General features: G+C 38.5%; 2 protein-coding genes across 4 annotated transcripts; one reads left to right on the plus strand and one right to left on the minus strand.

The window, feature by feature from the left end:
* Nucleotides 1-419: 419 nt before the first annotated feature.
* LOC117293418 (ras-related protein Rab-9A-like) lies at nt 420-5,136 on the plus strand. Of its 3 annotated transcripts, none has more exons than XM_033775743.1 (2): nt 420-637; nt 1,598-5,136. In XM_033775743.1, exon 2 carries the CDS (start codon nt 1,805-1,807, stop codon nt 2,426-2,428), a length of 624 nt encoding a protein of 207 aa, XP_033631634.1. In that variant the 5' UTR covers nt 420-637; nt 1,598-1,804; the 3' UTR covers nt 2,429-5,136. The 3 variants fall into 3 exon arrangements, with proteins under 3 accessions (XP_033631634.1, XP_033631635.1, XP_033631636.1); XM_033775744.1 differs by having other exon boundaries at nt 420-620; XM_033775745.1 differs by having other exon boundaries at nt 440-504.
* A 9,162-nt stretch (nt 5,137-14,298) lies between these two features.
* LOC117293197 (uncharacterized aarF domain-containing protein kinase 2-like) lies at nt 14,299-24,470 on the minus strand. The gene is made up of 11 exons (XM_033775419.1): nt 24,390-24,470; nt 22,117-23,109; nt 21,840-21,920; nt 21,108-21,205; nt 19,445-19,591; nt 18,902-19,030; nt 18,197-18,304; nt 17,188-17,439; nt 15,418-15,543; nt 14,898-14,951; nt 14,299-14,734 (listed from the first exon to the last, which is right to left on the minus strand). Exons 2-11 carry the CDS (start codon nt 22,886-22,888, stop codon nt 14,603-14,605), a joined length of 1,899 nt encoding a protein of 632 aa, XP_033631310.1. The 5' UTR covers nt 22,889-23,109; nt 24,390-24,470; the 3' UTR covers nt 14,299-14,602.
* Between the last annotated feature and the right edge of the window lie 457 nt (nt 24,471-24,927).

A 24,927-nucleotide genomic window follows, 5' to 3' on the forward strand; every position in this document is an offset into this window, starting at 1 on the left:
GGCGCATACTACCAACTTTTCAGTGGGTGTGCCGAGTTTGCAAGGTGCCGAGTTTGCAGGTGCCGAGTTTAGTAATAGGTGGGTTAGGAATAGACTAGCAGTAAGTCGGGAGTTTTGGGGAACTACCACTAAATGCAGTGTACTCTGTAGCTATTTATTATTGAGAATATTTGTTATTATAAAATATTTTTGCAAGCAGCTCATGGTTAGCAGTCCATAACCAATTTATGATAGCAAATTATAAGATGTTAGAAAACTACTTGCACATTGTTTTAGATGGCGCAATTAACGCTGCCTGATTGTACAACGGACTTGAATAAGTTTAATCCAACTACACGAATCACGTGCATCATATCGTCTGATATCCGTCTTATCGTCCATACACACACCGTGATTTGAAGTCTAGTTTTTGTCTCTACACCACCATCATCGTGTGTGTCATCATCAGCACACACACCGCCCACCACCCATCCATCTATTCGTGTGTAAAACCAGAAGAGAAACGTAGGACATTTTGCAGACATTTACAATCAATGTTTTTCTGTTGTTGTGAGGTGGTGTAATATTTGTTATTTTGTTCTCACTGCGTACCGTGGAACCAGATGATATTCTTTGATGAGGTAATGTGAAAATGGAGGTATGAGAAATATATTGTGAAAAATGAATGTGTTTGAATTTGAAAGTCCTTTTTTGGTTTATAAAATAAATTGCAATAATGTATTGTATTGTTGTTGTTTATAACAAAAAAAAGTAATGACTCATTCATTCACTGGTGCTGCTGACATGGCTGAGGTATTTAGGTCAGGATCAGGTGTTTGTTTAGTATTTAGAATATAACTGTAAGACGTTAAGCATGTTAAGTAAGTGGTAAGTAGCTGCACATATGTAAGAAACAATGACTGATGAGTTTTTACTTGTACATTGTACCATAGAGTATTACTCTATGATTGTACAGTCATATAGTATATACGTTTACTACATCCTTACTGAACCCATGCATGGAGCTCTCCATGCTGAAGCTAAGGACTACATCATGATGTCATGGATGAAAATAGTACATCCCAGCCAGAGGTTCCTTCCGCTTTCCTTGAAACAATAGCGGAACGAACCTCATAGTTCTAGGGTAGGAGTATACATGTATATGCCAAGTACCGGCGAAGTAGAAGATACACACCTCTGCACCGTTCATGGACAAGAAGTTCCTTGGCATTATGATATCCAGACTTGTGGATCCTACCGAGTTCCGAAGTGAAGGTAGAAACTTTGTGCACTGTTGGTTGGAGGGCATTTTTGCCATAACCTGTCAGTGTCACTTCAGTGTAATTTTTGCTAATATTTAGTTCCATATTTTTATGGGAAGAAGAAGTACATAATTTATACTGATTCGTCGGTGTCATTGTCACTTGTCAGTGTCACACATGCACCCAGTTGTTGGTGTTAGTGTCACTTTCAGTTTCATTTTGATGGTTGCTTGATGTATCTGCTCTTTACCCACAACCCAGCCTGCTGATGACATCAAGATTCTTAGCTAAAATTGTAGAACCCATGCTGTTAAAGGCATTATGCTAAATTTCTACCTTTCTTTTATGCTTTATAGGTTTGATTCTCGACTGACACAGATTGATAGAGACTCTTCAAATTTTTGGTTATTTGGACAAGAACATGTCAGTGGACACATCAACTGCTTCAGTTCCGGTGGATGTAAGGACAACATTTCTACGAACATCTTTATGAAAGGTGTACTATCACCTATCACAGTAAAAGGCCACATAGGTTAAAGGCGGCAATTTCTGACGCATCCAAAATGGCCAACAGATCAGTTCTACTCAAAGTAGTTATCCTTGGTGATGGAGGAGTCGGGAAAAGCTCCCTCATGAACCGATTCATCAGCAATAGTTTTGACAGTCATTCGTTCCATACGATCGGCGTGGAATTCTTAAATAAAGACATCGCCATTGGATCAGAGAACTACACAATCCAAATATGGGACACAGCAGGTCAGGAACGCTTCAAAAGTCTCAGGACGCCGTTCTACAGAGGATCGGACTGTTGCATGTTGACCTTTGCCCTGGACGACTTGCAGAGCTTCCGCAACTTGAACATGTGGAAGAGGGAGTTTCTGTACTACGCAGACGTCACCGACGCGGACAACTTTCCATTTGTTGTGCTCGGGAACAAAGTTGACGTTGATGAGGACGAGAGGCAGGTCACGCAAGAGGCCGCCATGGAGTGGTGCGCGTCCAATGGGAATATACCGTACTACGAGACAAGTGCAAAGACTGCTGTGCGTGTCGACGAGGCATTTAAAGCTGCCGTACAGAGGGTTGTCGAACTGGATCGGAAACAAGACTTAAAAACGTCTCCGACCACAGACTCTATTGTCCTGAAAACGAAGCCTAGCAACAAGCCACATAGTTCCTGTTGTTGACCAGTAAGGCATTGTTAAATTAATAACCTCATGGAAAATATACAGCTTTTGTTTTTGCGATTTGCATGGAATACAGTTGACTAAGCCCACCAGTGAAAATTCAGAAGTTGCCTTTGTATACATCATTATTGCTCTCGCATCAGAGATTGGTTTTTATTTTTTAGAACTGCTCTTATAAAGTAAAAAAATGCAAGTGTCCGTGTGTCATCAAGCAAGGCAGTGTATGAAGTAAGTGGTAGGTGAAGAACAGGTGGTTTATAACATGACACCTGTTCTCCCCCTCCCTAAAAAGGAAGGAAAAAAGAAAAGAAATACTATGTACTCATCACTTGACATCACCGCCCATTGATATATCTTGGTTGTGCCATTTTGAAAGTCGTACTCCTTGTGTGTGACTGTGCAGTGTGCATTTTAATTTGGACACCCTGTTACAGTATTACATATGTAATCTGTTAACAATTTTGATACCCAGTTTTAAAATTTCTAGCAAATTTTGTCACTTCTTTAATTCTAATACCACATCCTGGCTAAAACTTTGACTGTTGTCACTAAATTGTGTGTGAAATTTCCACAAGTTGTTTGGATGGTGTGAACACTTGAAGATGGAAACTAATGCTGTTTTATGATTGCAGCTTATTCCCTAATGGATATGAAGCAACAAGTTAAAGAACATTCAGAGTTAACCTAAGCGACCTTTGGAATGTCTGGACTTAACTTTCCTTTTTTGAAGTGGGAGCAATCATGATGTTGCCTTCGTGTACCCGAAGGATTTGTACTGTTAGTAGACTGGTGTGATTTGTTATTACAGTGTTACTGTGTAATTGTTGGTTCATATCAAATAAGCGCTAAAACTAACAGAAATTTGTATAATAGTACAGTCTTGAACTTGTCACTGAATACACCTCTGGTAGTCACAAGTAAATTTCCCAAAATGAACATGTTGTAAAATAACTACAGTTAGATCAATTTTTCCCTGGTCAATGAACTTTATTTCTCAATGTACACATCCCCAAAAAATTCCAAATGTAAAAAATTTTATGACCAACAGTCCCTCTTTTTTTAAAGTTATTACACAGGAAACAAAACTTCTTTTTGGGTAGGTTGTATGCAGGAAATACCTGAATATATAAAATTGTGAAGTTCCTGTGGTGTATTGTGAATGCGATGCAAGTCATACTCTTGAATCCATTTTCCAGAATACACCGATCCGTTAGGCTCCGCCCACAGCGCACGTGTGAGCAAGAACACGTGAGCCCTTCCAATGCCATTGTGCACAACTCTGCCGCGCGCGCCAAGCATACACGCACCGCATGTCGGACTTATAGTGTCAGACTTTTGGTTGTGCAATGGGTTGTAATTGGTCAATATGCAATGGGGCGGAGCTTAATGGATCGGTCTTTTGTTGAGCAACAGACCGTTGTGGCGGTTTCAGTCTTCCGCTGTGTTCAGTTTACCAGGACTGAGTATGGCACTAACCATTGACTACTTTTGCCTGCTGAGCGCAGGCGTCGCATGACGTAATGTTACCGTATTTGGTCATTTGGAAAACTGAACACGGGGGAAAGTTCAAACCACCACACCGTTCAGGTTTGTTTGTAAACTATGCTTGGTTGGCAGACTTTTTTTATTTCTTTTTGTCAAAGATGTTTTTTAATTTTGTAGTGTGGTACTTAGTTTCATGTACGTGTTGCGAGTAATAGTACATAGAAGTACACAGACAATGTACCCACTTCCTGTTGGTTAATAACACAACCCTAACCTCAATATTTGTTTTCATTGTTTGGTTTGTAAATTCACTATTCACTTTGTGAAACTGAAAGCCAATCTGGTACAATGTAAGCAAAGACCTTCGACTGCATCACAAATCGCCAACATGCATATAAATTTATGTTTTGTGTACACAATGCACAAAGAATTTGGGATACAGACATCAATATTTTTGAATAAATTGGTTCTCACATAGTGATTTTAGGGTCCAAGTGAGTGCTGACTACCGTACTGGTGGTAGTAGTATTAAAAATAGAAATAGCATCGGGAACAATCACGGGAAAGACAAATGGCGGAGACAGCAAGCTGCTCCAAAATCCTTGAAAGAGACCTAAACTGTAAACTTTTTCAGAGTAGACAGCCAAAAGGATCATTGCGTTGGAAAGACATTCGAAACAAAAATGGAGGTCACAGAAAAGAAAAGTTCTCAAAAATCCTTGAAGCAGACCTAGCATAAAGGATCAATGAATACATGTAAATTGAATGAATAGTCACTTTAGTATTATTTTGTTAAAGGCTGGTTTTACTTGGTATGAGTACATCATAACATGACAGTAACTACATGATGCTAAAGTCAAACTTGAGAACGTTATTTTTGATGATATTTGAGATGTTATTTTTTTTTATTATATAAAGAAGTGTGCGGTGCTGGCATGGAGGGTCACATACATGTATGGTATGATATTTACATCATGTTGTTCAGATATAATCTTGCTGAACGGATTGAGTGTAGTGATCATTGGAAAAAATTGTACAATTCAAATATTTGGTGGAAAATGTGTGTAAAAGAGAGTATACTATTGCAGCTGTTTTAAGGAAGGTACAACATTGGTCTGGGGTTCATACTCCAATGGACCTTTCCTATGAAATGTGCTAATTACATTCACGCATGCGTACAAACCCTGTTGGTTGGAAAACACCATAGAGTTGTGCACTAAGCAGACGCGCAATCGCGTCTGCGTCACGCACCCATTAGCCGTGTACAAAACAGCGCGATGTTCCCTCATTTTGCCAACCAAAACGTTAGTGCGCACGCGCTATGTGCAATTTACATATTTCATGGGAAGGGTCTATTGGCCACTTCCCCTAATTGGCTGCCATCTTCGATGAAACTTGCATGCGTGAAATGTTACATTGACTGAGAGTCGTGCGCAGTGTGTACACTCGTGCACTTTTTTATTGTTTATCATCAAAGATGGCGGTCATTGGTGCCATCTATACACACTTTAACCAAAAGAAAAATCCATTCAGTCTTTTTACTTTCAGTTGCTAAGCTGTCTTAGGTTTCGTTGCCTAGCGGCCCAGGGTTGGCTCGTAGGAAACCCAACACTTAACCACCATCGTGTGTTTTCTAGGAACGCTGCTAAAACCAGCAAAATGAAACAGAGTTCTAACCACATCAGGACTGTATGTTTTGCTTTTAAAAAAGGAAAGGGCACCAAGGCAGTTTCTCCTTGGTAAAGGGCACCCTATGAGGAAATTGTAAATTTTGACAGTAGCATTTCAAGGGCACAAAGGCAATGACCAGGGGACATGGAGGCAATGAATCGTGAAGTATCAGACCTCTCATGTTTTTTCTATGCACGCTGAACAAAACAGCAAAATGAAGCAAAGTTCTAACCAAAGAAACGTAGATCCTGGTAACTTGTCAAGGCACTGCCTTCCATACCAAGTATGGTAGATTTGGTACCAATCATTGCAATCAAACAATAGAACCGCTCAAGTGCACTCATAGTCTTGAAATCAAGTCAGTAATTGTAAAGCGCGGTGTGGTCACGGGGACGGTACACACATCCTCGATCCCAGTATGTGTGTGAGTCAGCTGCCTCGCGCTACCTACGACAGTTGCATGAATGTATAATCGCACTGTGACTGTTGCATGACGGCAAAATGTGTGTTTGTAACAAATAGGCAGCGCCTAACAACTTGTCATCAAGTCTAGTGCGTACACTGCACTCGCAACTCTCAGCCAGTGATAGGTCTTCCTTTGACCTCAGTTCGGGTGCTGTTCGGGCTTGTGAAGCCATATGGAAGGGGTCTATATCAACCAAAACTAAGGGTTTGATTTGAAACCTTTATTTAGAGGGTCTAATTGGAAAGTTTGCTTTAAAAAAGTAATACAAGAAGAATTTACCAATGTTGTATCTTCTGTTAAAAGTGTACTGTTTAAATATCTAGTATTTCTTGCTGTTTAGAATGTAACAGCTTTGGTGGGCCAGACGCCAGGCTTGGAATTTTCTGTCAGAATTTTGAGAAGACATTCTTGAATATTTTGAAAGTGCATCAAGTTCAAGTGCAGGTCACAGAGGGCAATGACCTCTGTGACAATTGTGAATTTCCAGGCCTGTAGGATACATGTAATTGATCATGTAATGTCAGTGTATAAAATAAAATGAAATTGCAATACAGCATGTAACAGTCTTGAGAATCAATTATGGTATGATTTTTTGTTAATTGCAAATCAATAAATGTTGACAAAGTTCACACATTCAAGAGAGAACCACCCTCCACTACATCAACTTGACCCAAGTCACCAACTCCTATGAAATATCCTTCAAATCAAAAGATTTACGAAAAAACACTCAAAAAGGGTCACAGCTCTCCAAACTAAAACAAACATCCCCACCAACAAAACAAAAAAAACCCACATGTTTAAAGCTATAGCCCCGAAGAAGAAAGTTAAAACACCGCTCTCCAAAAACAGCCATCTTTAAAGCTAATATTTGGCTTTCCATAAATACAGCACAGGTCCTATTTTGTTAATGTATTTAATTTGTCAAGCAAAATTCAGTATTTAACTTTGCATTTTAATTGTACTTAAAGGCAGTGGACACTATTGGTAATTGACAAAGACAAGACTTCACAGTTGGTGTATCTCAACATATGCATAAAATAACTAACCTGTGAAAATTTGAGCTCAATCGGTCCTCGAACTTGCGAGATAATAATGAAAGAAAAAAACACCCTTGTCACATGAAGTTGTGTACGTTTAGATGGTTGATTTCGAGACCTCAAGTTCTAAATCTGAGGTCTTGAAATCAAATTCGTAAAAAATTACTTCTTTCTCGAAAACTATGGCACTTCAGAGGGAGCCGTTTCTCACAATGTTTTATACCATCAACCCCTCCCCATTACTCGTCACCAAGAAAGGTTTTATGATAATAAAACAATTCAGTTCAGATGAGCTTTATGCAGAATTAGCAGCATTTCAGACAGGCCTAATCAGAAAGATTGGTATTGGTTTAAAAACAAAAATATCATTATATTTTTTCCCTACATATACAAATCCTGTACTTTCCCTTTAAATAGGTCTAAATATATTCTGTACAAATAACCAGTCAGTGATGATTCAGTTGGAGTTCAGACAGTCGAGAGTCTACAATTTGTTTGACATTTAAAATTTGGTCTTTGGAACTGGTATTGTCAAGAATAATTAACGGGAACAAAAACACCCCCGAAGACCATAAGTTGATATTACATTAGCGGTTAAAGGAACATTACCAATTTATTTTAAGAAGAGTTGCTGGCAGTGTAAGCACTTTATGTAATCATTTCCACCATATACATAAACTGACAAACCTGAAGAAGTTTTAGATCGATCAGCCATCTGGGTCACGAAAAAAATAGTGAAAAACAGATGAAACATTTTGCATGACACGGATTCAAAAAGAAAAATGATAAAACGCTCACTGAGCGGTAAACTCCAAACGGGAAATTAGTTTTATTTAATTCTCATCAAATATGACATTTCAGATAAAAATATTTTTAGGGATGTTTTCTACTATCATCATCATTAGACCGTGTAAGTTTAATGTAAATCTGTGGTCTGAGACAAAATTTTATTCTTAGCTATTCTGTAATGTTCCTTTAAAAGGACAGCCAACATTTATCAATGGTATCTGTCTACCTACCCCCCCCCCCCCCCCACCAGACAGTAGCCTGCAGTGTTGATTAATAAGAGACTTCCAAGTCCATACATGACATCTTTATGAGTTATTTTTGGATGCACAACATTGGTAAGATTGAAAGTAACTAAATATTTACTGATTTTTACACAAATTAAGGTTTTTACACAAACTGTCAACACAAGTTGTGTAGAAATCTGTAAATATTTGTGTGTATAAAGATGGCAATGGTGGAAAACTCACATGAAATATTATGGCATGACATGCCATACATTTTGAAAAAAAGAATACAAGATTTTGAAAAAATTAATAAAAACAATTAGTTTTGATTTTAAGAACTTGATGTTATAAATAGTGTAACAAATCTAAAGGGTTTTGAACTACATGTATATTCTGGTGACTTGGATGACTGATTGAGCTTCGTAGGTTTTTCATGTACATGTTGGGTCGTACAAAATACACTTGCCGGTACTGGTCTTTGATGATAACAAATGTTGGGTGCATGGTTTAAAGGTATAGTTCCTGGTTCATGGTATGCCATCTGTATGGAAAATGGATTTAGCTTTCTTGCACCGCGGCGCGTGGCAAGTGCTCTAATTAATTTTTGTCTTTGTAGCCAAGGTAAGGAAGGACCATTTGTTTACTAGCAGCTGACATTAACTGGTACTCATGTTGAGAGACATGTGTTAGGTAGCAGGCAATGTCGACCACTTCTAGACCAAAGTGGTCCTTGTTCACCAATGATCATGCAAGGAATTTGATAAAACTATGGCATGCCACACATGGTATTTATGAACATTGCAAAGTTGTGCACTAAAAAATGATTTACAATTGCTCATAAAGATGATGGCTGACTCTAAGTGGGACACTCTATTGAACCAAGTCTTCAATAAATCTTGGTTGTGCCATTTAAAAAGTCAGTTGCTTAACATATTCGGCATACATTTTGACTCCCAATATGGGTGGTGGGGTTGGCGTAGTGGGTTTCTTTCCTCGCCTTCCACCTCTGGGACCCCGGTTCGAATCACACCTGGGCACTTTGTGGATTTGGTTTTCAGTCCCTACCAAACTGTAGGGGGTTTTCCCTGGAATAATTCTCTGGAGTTTTTTTCACACATTTAAAACTCTTAAACTTCCTTGTCTTCTCTCCATTGGGTTATCGGCTAGTACAGTCCTTGGCTTCACAACCAAATTAAATGAAATTAAAAGAAATTAAATTGCAGACCTTCGGCAGACAGTAGCCACATGTGGCGTCAGTGCAGGGAGTCAATAGTCATTTTGAAGATTATCAATGCTTGTGATAGTGAGTGGGTGTGTGAACATGAATCACTGATCTCCCTGTTCATAACCTAGATTTGTTTGAACATTGCATTTTATGGTAATGGAAATATATTCACAGTTCTTGTGGAGCTAGTCACTGTTACAGGCATAAATGTTTGTTCCTTGGAAAAAAAGTAGGAAAATTCTGTCGAGTACGAGGGCTGACCTACATGGACTCAAGGTATTGGCTCTGAATATACTTTTCAGTCCTATATGTAATAATAAAAAATTCAGATTTTTCCAAGAGATAGCAAGTTGAATAACAGAAGAATATCATGCCCGCTGTTACTATTGATCAGTCTTCTGCTTTGGATGGGTAATGCCAACGGGGAATCACCGCTCGATTCCTTGAGTCAAGTAGCCAATGTTAATTACAGAATATTGCACATTTCAAGTGTTGGAGTAGGTGAGTCTGTCTACCCTTGGACACTGCGGACTTTAGACACTGCAGACTTTAGGGTAGGGATCCTGGGCTCAATTACATGGCTCTGCTTACCGTAAGCACAGAATCGGCGCTTATGGAAGCAGGGAATTCTGTGCTTACGGCAAGCTTATTTCACGGGTACGCGGCGAATTTTGGCTTCTGCGCATGCGTACTCCACGTTACTAGGCATTCTACGCTTACAAGGCTAGCGCAAAAATTCGGCGCTTACACGTAAGCGGGGAATCGTGTTCGTAAGCACAGAATTCGGCGGTAAGCAGAGCCATGAAATTGGGCCCAGGTGGTGTGATAGACACAAGAGTAAAAGTCCTTGCTGGACCCAAAAATCTGACTAGCATTCAAATTTTAGGAGGTGTATTAAATAACTTTGTTTTTTTACCCATACACCGATGTGTGTTAGCACTGTATACTGAGTACTTTTTCGAGTCCTGTAAAAAAATATCACAGGACAGGACTCGAAAAAGTACTGAGTATACAGTGCTAACACACATCGGTGTATATGGGTAAAAACCAAAATGATTCTTTATCCCCAATGAAAATTTAGGCGGTATGTTGAAATGATAACATTTCCACCATTTTGGTCAACCGCTGGGGCTTATATTTCGCAGAACTTTTAGGAATAGGGTCCTCGGTGCCAAATCAAAGAGAAGGATTTCTTAAAATGTGGGAAAAATAATGGATGATTTTCTTCACCAGTCTGGCAAGAAAGTCTAAAGTTTCTCATCCCTGGACAGAACAAGAATGTCATCAGTTTGCTACTTGTACACAAAACCAAAGTTGAAGTCGCTGATGGAAATTAGTCCAAGCAAAGAAAAGATACAGAGAAGTTTCTTGATAAAACAGTTTGTTAAATGTGTTTTTAACAAAACATAAGAAGTATGGACCAGAGAACAAAAGAGGTCCACATTATTTGTTTATTTTATTTTCATGTGGCGTTCCGTTTGGCAAAGCATTCAAGGTTTGCAGACTTTTTTTTGTATCCCTTTGTTGACTGCTTTACTTCACTTCTTTCCAGTATATATAAGGAGATTTTTTGAAAAATCCTTGAAATCAGGACAAATATTCAGATAAATCGCCCGCCTGGTATTCAGTTATACACCACACATGACCAAGCTGTCATTTTTCATATACCATTTGGATACTGTAGAATTGACAAAACAAAAAATCCGGAACAAATCTCTAGAAATCATAGCTGAAATTTTGAATTTTACACCTTATACAGGGATGAAATTTGCCAACTTTGAATATTCCTGAAAATAGTTTGCAGGCCTAGGTTCTAGACCTAGAACCTCTCCGATGTAACAACTCAGGAGGTTTACAGACTCTGTGCATCATCAGAAAGAAAAAACTACAGGTTTGGACACACTATTGACTATTTCTTTCTCCTTATGGTGATTGCTTTAGTTCTTTCAAGAAAATTCCTGAAATTGGACTAATCCTGAGAAATTACACACCTGTTAAAGGCAACCTGTCATCCGGGATATATTGGTATAAGTACTGAAAAAGTACACAAATAGAATACAATCTTATGAGACAATCTGAAAGAAATGTATGAATAAAAAAAAAACCACTATAACATTTGATTCCGCAGCATAGTTTTATTCCAAGATAAATACACTGATGCTGATATACAATATCGACGAATTTACCATATTTTTTACCACATGAGGGCACTTTCAAAGGCAAACTTCCCTTCATTACAATTAAAGTTTCTCTTATTCTGATTGCCTATGTTTTCTTGCACCAATGCCCAGTCGATGATAATAATAACATTTGAAAAAAAAGTTTGATTTACTTGTTTTGCATTACGTAAATTTGGTTCACACACACCCTCAGGTAGACTTGTGGACAAGTCATTAAATGTCTGTCCTGGTGATAGCAGAAGGGCTAATTTCGTAACTATCTTGCGAGACTGCTGATCTGCTGCTCTGCACGAGACTATTTTTAAATAGTTAAAACGACTTGCCATAAGTCTAACCCTCACAAAGTCAAAAATACTGCAAGTTCCCGTTGGTACATTCACACTTTGTACAGGTGTCACAAGATAAAAAATACCAGAATCCAAACTGTGAAAGTGAAATTAACAAAAATTCAGATTAATCCAATCCATTCTTACATCAAATTCTATTTCCTTATTTAAAGGGTGTGCACAACATTTGGTCAGATTTAAAATTGAGGTTTTATTGACTTGCACACAACTTACATGGTATAGAGATGGCCATGGTGGAAAGCTTTTCCTGAAATATGATGCTTGAAATATGATAGTTTCAAAGAAATAAGTAATTAAATAGTTTTGATCTTGCAAGTCCAAAACTGATGATATTTGAAAACAGTTGTTTTTCCCCTCAAATTCTTGCAACTCCAATGGCCAAATTGGGCTTTAATTTTCTCAGTTTTGTTCTTCTTCATGTACATGTTGGATCACAGAAAGTGTGGATATTGGTCTCTGACAATTACCAACGTCGTACACATGCTTGAAAGCCATTGGACCCTTTCGGTAAACAGTATTGTCCAAGGCCCACACAAGGTATCACAACTTCTATATACAATAACAAACCTGTGAAAATTTAGGCTCAATCGGTCATCGGAGTCGGGAGAAATAAACGGAAAAACCCACTCTTGTTTTCGCACGTTTTGCCGTGTCATGACATTTGTTCAAAATAAATTTGTAATTCTCGCTATCGAGAATTGATATTGTTTTAATGTTTTCTCAAAAAGTAAAGCATTTCATGGAATATTTCAAGAGAAGTCTTTCACCATTACCTTCTGTAAACCCTGTAAGTTATTTGTAAATCTGTGTTTTTTTTTTTTTTTTTTTCTGTACCGAAAGTGTATAATGGCTTTAAATAAAGGGAAGGTAAAACATTAACAATGTTGTCAATAACTAGTATTGCCACTCAGAAAGACTATACAGTGATTAGCACATATTGGTCGAGGGTAAAAACTAAGGCAAAATGTATAGAGCTGCCTTAGCACAAAAGTAGCTGAACACCGTTTGCTTACCAAAAATAAGCCACAAGGCAAAATACCATTCTACATGTACCGGCAGTGACTTGGTATGCAGCTTTTGCCCTGTGTGCTCTGGCTGTAATGCCCTCTACAAGGTTCCAACACAAATTTAAATTGTTCTCATAGGAGTGCACCCCTCGCCAGCGGGAAGTTCCTGCGCCACTTCAAGAGCGAAGGCCATTAACTATTGTTTGCAAAAACCACCCTTTCCAAAATGATGATTGAGCTCAGAGGTTTGGAAAATACCCATAGTTTGGTTATATTAAATGTAAGGTTAACGGCAGTGGACACCTTTGTGACCAGTCTTCTCACTTAGTGTATCTCAACATATGCATAAAATAACAAACCTGTGAAAATTTGAGCTTGATTGGTCGTTGGAGTTGCGAGATAACCATAAAAGAAAAAAACACCCTTGTCACACGAAGTTGTGTGCGTTTAGATGCTTGATTTCAAGACCTCAAATTCTAAACTTGAGGTCTCGAAATCAAATTCGTGGAAAATTACCTCTTTCTCGAAAACTATGTCACTTCAGAGGGAGCTGCTTCTAACATTGTTTTATACTACCAACCTCTCCCCATTACTCTTTACCAAGTGAGGTTTTATGCTGATAGTTATTTTGAGTAATTACCAATAGTGTCCAATAGTGCCTTTAAACCATCTGATGGCTGCAACATGACTTACATAATATGTACAAGTAAAAAACAAAAACAGTTCAAGCATCTGATTACAATCCTGCTTGCAAAGTTTTTCATGGCACCATCGTCGATGGGAACCTTTAAATTTCACACGAAATAGAATAGCACAACATTTGAACTAGCCAATTATTTGCCCCCTAAAATGGCCAGCAAAACCTACACTAAACTTTATCTTCAGTGAATACATTTCTATAATTTTTATAATATTTTGTGTCAACTATCAATGCACTTAAAAGACCCCAGTACACACTTATCGCAAAGAAAAGGGGTTCGCCCCGGTGTGTCTGGAAGTGCGACTATCTTCAATTAAGAAGGCTGCACTAGAAAGGAAGAAGAAGAAGACCTACTTAGCAACATCAACAATAAGCAATTTGCTAAGCGTATTTTCCTTGCTTAGCAGCTATGACCCTGAGGAGACACACTTATCTTCGAATCAAAGTGCAGCATTTGTTTCATATTCAAGTCTGATATAAAGAGAGAATGTTGGGATATGGATCGCTGAAAAAAAGCTGGTGGACAAGTAAGACAAGATAATTGGTCCTGCTGGCAAGTCAATGAGAACATTGAGCAAAGTGTAAGTCAGGAGGGGTGTATGGGTGTCTTTTGGACACCCTGTTTTATCTGTTGTTTACATGTAAATGTATTGTAAGCGAACCCAGTGCAATTCAAATGTAGTCCCACATACCTTGCACGAATACTGTATGTTAAAGCGCCAGGAGCGCCACTGAGTGACGGATATGCACGCTATAAGAAGCCACTATTATTATTATTATTATTATTTCGGACACCCATTTTTAATATTTTCAGCAAACTTGGACAAGCTTTTATCACATCCTGGCAAAGACCATGGTTAAGAGCATACTCAGTTTTCACTTCAAATGGCGGTTCAAAAGTACTGCACAAACATAGCATTACACTCGCTCTGAGCAGCAGGTAGTCTAGGCCATTGCACTAGCACACTGATTGGTGAGGAATGTTTACGCAAAGTGACTCACAGAAACACCGACAGTGCAGAGGTCGGCGAGTTTTACCAACATCAAAAGATACCACCGAGAAGAACTGGCTTTGCAGCTTCTAAGATGTCCAAGTTGGGGTCCAAGGATCGGCCGAGACCTTCTAGGACCATGATGGCAAGCATGATGGAAGCAAAATTACTCTCTAGTTTCACCTAGCAGAAAAAAAAACGAGAAACAAATTTTTAAAATCCAACTTTAAAATCATTTTGGGTTGAACATAGAAAACCTTCATTTTACTAATTTCTAATGCATCAGACCCTAGTACAAACAGACTTTTGTGGGCATTTTGTAATTGCACAAAGTATACTTTCTTACCTTATGTTTTATCAGTAAAGAGAAAAGGTCCTCCAGAAGGACTCCAACTTGCATCTGAAACAAAAAGACAAGAAATAAGATTGCCATGAAATTCCACAACATTTACAAATTCAATTTTTTAAGGAACAAAACTGATCAAATAAATTTAATTATTTTTTGTATTGATGAATGAACCTTTCCAATGAAAAATCAATAAGTTGCACATCATGCGCCCACAGATACACTTTTGGTGTTTGCCACCCAATAGAGTCTGTACAAATGTGTAAATTTAAATGACATATTTCATGGAAAGGGCTAATTTTAGTTGACTTGAAAAAAATGTGAATACAGTTAACCATTTCAGGGTTAAGTACAGTCACATTAATCGCCAAACTTAAGGATGTAAAATTCAATTAACATTTATTTTAAATGGCTTATGAAGATAAAAATCAAAACAATGAAATTATGTAGAATTAAGAATATATGCGTAAGATAAGTAATGGGACTATTTTCAAACCATTATAAAAAGGAGAGCACTTACCGAGCCGAGCCTGACCGTTTGTGCGTGGGCAAAGTTGACTAACTCCGCCATATCCGTCTTAAATTTACTTTCATTTGGGCACTTGTGGATTGCATGTTGGAGAAACAAATCGGCCACTACCTCTCCCTGAAACAAAGAAAGGAAACTTATTTTCGGCGGGATGTCACGTCATTAATTTGCCAAATGCAGCATCTTTCCATTCAAACCAAGAACCGTTATATTCACAGTTTTTTAATTAATCTTCCTGCCTGCCTGAAACATTATCACTAAAACTACAAACAATAGCAACAATTAATAAATTAATATACGACTAAAAAGTGCACATGGTATGATAAATTAAATATACAAAATGATGGGGAAAATAATGAAGAAATAAACGTGCCTGAACTTGGCCTATCTGAGATCTTGTTCAGCTGTTATTCTTATAACTCCTGAACTTAACGTAAAAATTATGACACAAAACAATTACAACCAGTGTAGTTTCTTGCCTGCGAGAAAGGCCCTGGAATGTACACTCTTTTTGTAAACAAAGGTTACACAAGGTCTTTAATAATATAGGATGCATTTTAAAGGATTTGGGTACTTTTTCAAAATGTCCATAGATTTACATTAAACTTGAAGATAATGATAGTGGAAAGCTTCCCTTCAAATCTTACTTACTGAGGTGCTGTAGTTTTTGAGGAATGACTAAAACAATGTCCTGAAAATACTTTTGTAAATGATTAAAATAATTTTCGTCTCATGAGACGAAAATTATTTTCATGACTAGGACTATTCATGACATTGTTTTACTCATTTCCCAAAAAACTACAGCACCTCAGCACGTAGTATTTACAGGGAAGCTTTCTACTATCATTATCTTCAAACTGTGTAAGTTCAGTGTAAATCTGTGGACATTGTGTTTTTTGTGCTACAAAAGTGATATAGACTCTTTAAATCAATGTAATAAATGCATCAGGGATACAAAAATATTATTTGTGTTTCACACTTGCACAGAAATAATGCAAATAAGCACTGTACACTCAGTGTTTTCCCTTAGTCTTGTGGAAAAAAGCCCACAGACTAACTAATCGGGTTGGTTTCAAACCAACAACTGAATTCTCACATGCAGTGAACGTGCTCAGTGATCAGAGGTAAATTCAAATATGCAGTTAATAGATTATGTAATATGGAGAATATTATTTTGGCTTTACCTTTTACACACTGATATTTATGGAGCACAGTTGTATGACAAGATTTTTCCATTGGGAGGGGGGGGGGGGGTGGCAAGAGAGGAGGCAAGGGCTATGGGGGCTGCCTTTTAAAAACAACCACCACAACTCAAACAAAGATTTTATGTACATGTACAAGGCATTTTCACAACTTAACTAGGTAATATCGCCACCATCTTTTAAATCCTATATTTTACACCAGTGTAAACAATTACATTTTGGGGTGAACAAAGTAAATATTGCCTTGGGACAGGATTTGAACATGAGACCTCACAATTCACAGCGCCCTATCAACTAGACTGTGCAGCACTGTGACTATCTCCAAGTTCACACATTTTGTTGAAACCTTCATTCGCCCAAACATTCAATAGAATTTACCCAGTCACATTTCCCTTTTGGTTTATATCTTAATATTCAAAAACAATTAACTGTGATAACCAACAATTACACACCAGTGTAAGGGTAAAAATAAATTACAAATTAACTGTGACTTTGGACGAGGTATGACTTTTTTGTATTAATCCCCAGTTAAACGCCACTATTTAAAAACAAATCTCACCTTTCCCAGGACCACATTTGTGAATACATCCCTGAAGTTCTGGCGATCAAACTCGTTGAGCTGACCGACGATGCCCGTGTCGAGCATGACCAGCTTGAGTGGGCATTCCCTCGGCTTGACGCTGATGACCACCGTGTCGCACATGTCCTCCATCTTCAAGATGTTGTCCGTGTCTCCGGTGAAACTGTCGACTCCCTGGACGAGAATGTTACCAGGATGAAGGTCGGCGTGGACGAAGTTATCAATGAAGACCTGATGGGTAGAGTCCAAAAACGATTCAAGAAATTGTTTTGTAAATAAAATATTGCCCTAACCCTCCTACTATTGGTACCATTTTTTCCAGTGACTTGACCAACCAGTTAAAACCATTCAGCTGGGACAAAGGCTGTGAATTGAATAGGGTTGTGAATCTTTTTTTACTTTCCTAAATGGTTAAATGGAACTTGTTACTTCCAATAAACCATTAAGCATTTCTACAGATTCAAATCCAAATTGAAAATCAGAATAATGGCGCAGGGTACTTGTGTATTTGTCAAAACACTTTCCAGGATCAAATTAATAATTTCATCCAACAAAGCAAAAAGGTGGATTACAAATTGAAGGGAATAGAAATTAGACACATTCCCAACCAACAAAAGGAATGTCGATCATTCTTCCTGGATATAGTGTCCAGGGAATAAAAAGTAATACTATGCTAACATACAGTGCTAACACACATCGGTGTATGGGTAAAAACCAAAAATAATATTCTTTATCCCCGATGCACATCTATTATATCGTTGCGGTACCCGCTGCCAAAACATAGGATTCGAACTGCAAATTTAACATCTATTATAATACTATGCTGTTAATGGTGTGTCCTGGCGAAGAGGACAAGAAACAATGGACTCAAGCTCTGGTGTTTTTTTTAATCAGCAGAGTGTCACGACCGGGACTCAAACACACACTCTGCTAACCAGAGCTCGAGCTGGTGCTCTTCGCCACGATACGCTAGAGTAAGTCCACTTACCATCTTAAGGAGGGCCTCTACCCCCATCGCAGCGAGTCGTTCATGAAGACCCTCTGGTCTATCCTCATCATCGGAGTTGGTAATGTAAGACGTTATTGGATCTCCTTCCTGTAAATCATTCAGACGTCCACAAAGACAACAATCAGCCCATTTCAAAATGACTTAACGGGGGAGTTAACTTATGTGTCACGATACTAGGTTTTTCCTGTCGGGCGAGCTAAGAGAGCAAACAGGTTAATGTTTCAAGAAGGCAGCAGAAACAACCGCCTCTGTTGCCCCCCTGGTCATTGCCTTAGTGCCCCTTGCAATGTTTCAGTAGAAATTTACAACATCCTCATAGAGGTGCCATTTGAGAAAGCCCCTATAGGTGCCCTTGCTCATTAGCCCTGTACGCTAATGTAAACATTTACAATAATAATAGGGTTTTAAATGAAAAATCTCAAGAATGCTGTACAGAAAATCAAAACAAAATATAGCGTAAATAAATAAATTTAATTGAATACATAGAGTATAAGCACACAATGAAGAAGTTGCAAGAAGGAAAATGAGAGTATACAAAGTTAGGAAAAGGTTTCTGAATTCTTCGAAAATGATCTAAACCACTGTCGTCTTTTGAAAATGACATTTTTAAAAGTAAGTTTCTGAGTGTTGAAAATATAAACTAACAAAACGGAACAAACAAAGGATTCAAATTTCAAAGCATACCTCGTACGTCTCCACAAGGACATCTCTGCTCACAAAAGGTCGGAGTGGCCTTGGGAATCGAATATAACTTACGTCTGCAAAGTTTTCCACGAAGCGATCTAGATTGTTGGCCTCTATTCTTAGATCAATCTGAGAAAGAAACATTTAAAGACAATTACAATTTTTCAAAGTGACAATGTATTATTTCTCCAATACGCCGCGTATTATGGCTACAAATGCCAAATGCGCTTAAGCCAACTGGCCAAACAGCTGCAGCTGTGTTCTTATGGCAAACTGTCCTGTGATTTGAATCCCATATTTGGCTCTAACAGACCTGTAACCCAAAGCACTGGTTTGCTAAAGATTAGGCCGAATCCGAATTGACGGCTACGGCTACGGCTGTTGCTAAGGGTGTTGCTAAGGACGTCCTATACCTCAACGCATGGTGACGCTGAAATCTAGCCGTAGCCGTAGCTGTAGCCACTAATTCGGACACGGCCTTAGTACAATAAGAAGAAGTAAAACACTCAACAAAAAACCTCAATCACTCAAACAGTGCAGTACCTGTTTCTTCATGAGTTGCTCAAACTCTGCCATACATTCCGGGAGACTAAGCCACTGAAGACCAGGAACAATAGAGAGAATTTTGGCCAGAATTTGGAGGAGTTGAAGATCCCACTGGACTCGTCTGTAGATACCCGGGTGTAACACCTATCAGAAAAAGGAAAACAAAGAAAATAAACAAAATTATCATGATATCTTTTTCACAGGACTCTGGAAAGTACTGAGTATACAGTGCTAACACACATCAGTGTATGGGTAAAACTCCCCCCCCCAAAAAAAAAAGTTTAAAAATTTATATTCTTTATCCCCGATGCAAATTTAACATCTATTATAAAATTATCATGAACATTACAGAAAGATAGCACAGTTGGTGAAGCACCAGCATGTCAACCTGGAGATCGCAGGTTTAAATCCTGCTCTTGTCACTTTGTCGTCCCAATACTTAAAAACAAATTTACAACACTGTTTGGATCCGATATTTTAAAGACACTGGACACTGTTGGTAATTGTCAAAGACCAGTCTTCTCAGTTGGTGTATCTCAACATATGCATAAAATACCAAATTAGTGAAAATTTGAACTCAATTGGTCGTCGAAGTTGTGAGATAATAATGAAAAAAAAAAAACCCTTGTGACACAAAGTTGTGTGCTTTCAGATGCTTGATTTTGGGATCTCAAAAACTAATTCTGTGGTCTCGAAATCAAATTCGTGAAAAATGATTTCTTTCTTGAAGACTATGTTACTTCAGAGGTAGTTGTTTCCATTGAATAGCTCTCCATTGCTTGTTACCGAGTAAGCTTTTATGCTAACAATTATTTTGAGTAATTAACAATAGTGTCCACTGCCTTTAAAGTTTCATCTCAGGAGATGAAAAAGATTTAAGCATGTACAACAGATTAACGCAACTCTCCTGAAAACATTGCCCTGTGATTTTCATATTTTTCTCAAAAACGTGACGACTAATGAAGCTGAAACTTCTACCGGTAAATACATGTATTAAATACATCTTCATGCACAAGGAGTAGGGATTCATGTCATTGCCCAAAACCTGCTCTACAAAGGGTATCAAAACCATGTAAGGGGAGAAATGTTACTTCAATTTTTCAGCTTGAAAGCAACTTCTTAGCAGAAAACCAGTCACAGGTGGTATGTGTAAATGGCATAATAACAGTGGGTTCTTATATAGCGCTCAGGTCCGTCACACAGTGACGCTCATGGTGTTTCAACATTATTACCCCTGGTCACTGGGCCTTAAATCATTCCTTAAACCATCTCAGCTTCCTGTGGAGTATACAGCCTGTGCCGCCAAATATGTAGCGCAATCAAGGCTAATCAATTACAAGAACCAACTCTGCCCTCACAGGTACCCATTTAGCCCTGGGTGGAGAGAAGCAATTATATTGAAGTGTCTTGCTCAGGGACACAAGTGTCACGACCGGGATTCGAACCCACACGCCGCTGAACAGAATCACCAGAGCTTGAATTCAGTGCTCTTATACGCTCGGCCACGACTCCCCGCATTATGGTCGGTAGTCCTATTCTGGTTTAGTGCTTAGCTACTTTTTGTGCTTAAGCAGCTCTCTGAAATTGGAACCCAGCTGATCTGCTATACCTAAAATTCAACTGACAGCTTAATGTTCGGTGACGGACATTTCTTTCTAACCTTTATAGCAACTGGGATGACATCATCACTTTCCTTAAGTGATTTTGCGATGTGGACAAGGGATATTTCGTTTGCATTTTCTTCATCAGTTTCACCATCTGAAACAATTTACAATTAAAAAACACAAACACAAACAAATAATCAAACATGTTTATAAATACCAGTCACTGCTCACATTTAGGTTTGCGCTGTGGTTTCTTCCTTGCCTATTACCTCTGTAAATGCCGGTTCAAATCACGGACACAAGCCTTGCATGTGGAGTGGGTTCTTAGCTCCTACCTACATGTTATTGTGTGGGTTTTCCTCCTGTATCAAAAACTGACTTTCCTTTTCATCATTTCTCTCGATTGACCCAATCCACCCGACGTTATCATCACAATCATTTTGGTTGTGCAATTTTGGGAGTCAATGCCCGTACGTGTTATAGTGTTATGCACATTTTATACGATTAAATGATTATCGTATTTGTATGTGTAACTTTGACTCTCAAAATGGCGAGCGTGACAGACAGTAGCCGTATCTGACCTTTTGGCAAGGGGTCAATACGGGTTGCTGTGCTAGTAAGTCACTTTTGGGGATCCCTCGTTTTCAAATTAGTCCAAAAATTGTCAAGATAACAAAAGCAAAAAAAGTTTGTAAGATATAAAAGTGCTGCTTGAAATGCACACCAATGTTGTTTTTTGAGAAACTGCATTTTGTGCTGCCACTACAAAATATTAAAAACACACGTACTTGAGTCATTTTCCTCATCATCCAGGTACGGATCCTTTGTTCTTTTTCGGAAAAACCAGTCCAGTTTGATGATTTCACGTCCTATAAAAGCAAACAGCAAGAAGATACAAAGCTTTATGACATTGGGCCCTCGGTACATGATCAATGCAGTTGAATGGTTTTTGAATAGTTTGTCAACTCACTGGAAGTTTTCACTAGGAGTAAATGAGGTAAAGAGAAAAATGAGTCTGAAGCGAAATTAATCTGAAGCAAAACAACTGAAATGTATTTTTCTCACCATCGTCAAACTCCGAGGGCTCATCATCATCATCCACTAATGCTTGGAGACACTCTTCCGACAGAGCTTCTGGTCTCATGTATGCCTTGTACACCTGCCCAACGCACCCAGAGTGAACACACTGCTCGATCTTAACGAAGATGTCCCGCCAGCCCTTCCCAAAGGAGCGCTGAAGCTTCTTCTGGGTTTGGTACCAGTAGTGCTTGGGCGCGTCCAGATGGAGTTTGGAGAACACGTTGCAGAACTCTGGCGAGAAGACGTCACGCCTGGTGCTCGCCCACTGACCAAGTTTGATGAATGTCGGTCCGGAGATCTCAACGGCCCATAAGAGCATCCGGTGCCATCTTAGACGAAAGGAATCCGACAATATTGTTATGGGATACAGCGAAATAATCGGTCCGAATATCACCGAGATCCACAGCAGCCTTCCACATAAGCTCAGACACTTATAAATGTAGAAGAAACTACGTACGATGACATTTCTGTGCCGTTTTGTCTTCTTCGTTCTCTTTGGTGATGGGGGTGGACTTCCAAGTCTGGGTTCTATAATGGTTTGTTGGCAATGGGCCCTGACTAAAAGTCCTCGATATGCTAGGGTACTTACACATAATGAAGCAGTAATGCTAAAGACTGCCCGGGCCTGTGACGGTCTAGGACATGTTGGAAGGAAAGATCTACATCTCGGAAGAGGAAAAGATCTCTGAAGAGAGCCAAATTTACACCCAAGGCCCACTGGACCCTTTGATAATAGCTTTCCGGACAAGTGAAGCATTTCTCCAACAGGCGTGGTTGCAGGGTCAACCACAAACTTAAATTATCTGACGTTCCTTACACTGATATTGTGAAAATCCTCCAATACAAATATTGTTAATTAGTTGAGAATTAAAACTCCGCATGATGCGACACCGAGCTTAATCGGGAAGTCAAAACTTCCTGCTTCAGTCCAGCGTCATTTACAATGTAATCTTCCACTGGTTTGCGTCTTGGTGACTCCTGGAGTAAAATGAGAACAAATATTGTATTAGTTCTTACAGTCCCAAATCTTTCTTTAATGCAAAGTAAGGGAAGGATTGGGCCAGTTAGCCCACCTTGTTGAGGTGTTATGGCTCTTTTTAAATCAGTGTTCACTGTTCAGGCCCAGAAATAACCTACACTACCCACAGCAATTGAACAGTTTTGAAAACAGTGAAACAGGGGTTTCTCAATGTTTTCTTTAATTTCTCCAATGATTGACGAAGTGAGCTTAAATGCAGTGGACACTATTGGTAATTACTCAAAATAATTATCAGCATAAAACCTCACTTGGTAAGAGTAATGGGGAGAGGTTGATAGTATAAAACATTGTGAGAAACGGCTCCCTCTGAAGTGACGTAGTTTTCAAGAAAGAAGTAATTTTCCACAAATTTGATTTAGAGACCTCACTGCCTCAGATTTAGAATTGTAGGTCTCGAAATCAAGCATCTGAAAGCACACAACTTCCGTGGGGCAAGGGTGTTTTTTTTCTTCTTTCATTATTTTCTCGCAACTCCGCCGACCAATCAAGCTCAAATTTTCACAGGTTTAGTATTTTATGCATAGGTTGAGATACACCAAGTGAGAAGACTGGTCTTTGACTATTACCAATAGTGTCCAGTGTCTTTAAAACTTTCATTACTACTAAAATCTGCAACTTAACAACTACACCATGTATACTGGGGAGTCCAGTGTTATTGTGCCAGAGCAAGGAGGCCTCTTCATAACAATACATAATTATTTATCCCGGTGAAAACTGAAAACAAGAGTCTGAGTTATCATTTTAGGCTAAACATTCAATCACTTGTCCATTTCTGGCCTCTGACTCCCACTGTCTGACTGTGGATATGTTAGAACCGAATGCATCTTTTACATTATTTTATCCATTTTCTTTTTCACTGTAAACTCATATCATAGAAATTGGTCCAAGTCCTTTCTGACTCTTTTCTCTTCATGTTTGATTTATCACCGAAGGGCTGTCATAATGTGTCATAGTTTGATCCTTCAAGGTAACCCATTCATAACGCGGAACAAAGAGCCAGACAAACTTGAATTTCTGTCCAATGAAGTCATTATTTTAACAGGATTAGTAGCGGATCTGGTCGGTTCTGGTCCACTGCTTTTCAATGGAATAAGGAATAAGCACAGACTTTGGTTTTAAATCATTATACAAACTTTGTAAATTCGTGGGTGATATAATTAAGTCTGATTCCATATCATAGCTTGAACCAAACTTATTGATGTACAACAGGCAATTTTACCTTTTAAGTAATCAATCAATCAATTTGAATACCGCATTCCCCCGGACAATAGCTACATGGCGCTGTAGATGTTATTTCTGTAAAATATGACGCCAAAACATTTTATAAGTACAAGGGTTCAAATATTTTCAGCTGAAAGGCTAAGTTGACTGTATGAACTTTATTTTTTTATTATTACAATTTCTACATAAAAAGGCTGTTTGAATGTCACAACACACCCCCACATTTTAAAAGCACTTTGTAGTTTTCTATTTCCTGCATTAAGTGTTAGTTATTTCTACCTAGATCCAAAAGTAACTGGGACTCAATCAATAGTACTCAATTTGTAGAATGTTGACATTTGCATTTTCTTATTATTCTTCCGTGTAAGTGCAGACTCAATTATATGAGCAAAAGCGTACTAGGCCTAATAATTTAATGCAAATGTAAAAAAGGAAAAAAATTACTATTCTACTAAAAAAATTCTCTAGCTAGGCTTCAAAACAGTGGCTACAGTCCAGGATCCAAATGACTGGATCTGAAATAAATTCATTTGTTA

This window comes from Asterias rubens, chromosome 8 (genome assembly GCF_902459465.1).
Source record: "Asterias rubens chromosome 8, eAstRub1.3, whole genome shotgun sequence".
In the NCBI taxonomy this organism is placed as follows: Eukaryota; Metazoa; Echinodermata; class Asteroidea; order Forcipulatida; family Asteriidae; genus Asterias; species Asterias rubens.

Bases quoted from the DNA above. Each gene is read 5' to 3' on its own strand.
- LOC117293197 (XM_033775419.1), bottom strand. From the start codon at position 22,888: ATGCTTCACTTGTCCGGAAAGCTATTATCAAAGGGTCCAGTGGGCCTT. The intron at 19,592-21,107 runs GTTAGAAAGAAA...TTTTTCTGATAG, and splicing joins TCATCCCAGTTGCTATAAAG to GTGTTACACCCGGGTATCTA. The intron at 14,952-15,417 runs GTAAGTGCTCTC...TTTTTGTTTCAG, and splicing joins AAACGGTCAGGCTCGGCTCG to ATGCAAGTTGGAGTCCTTCT.
- LOC117293418 (XM_033775743.1), top strand. From the start codon at position 1,805: ATGGCCAACAGATCAGTTCTACTCAAAGTAGTTATCCTTGGTGATGGA.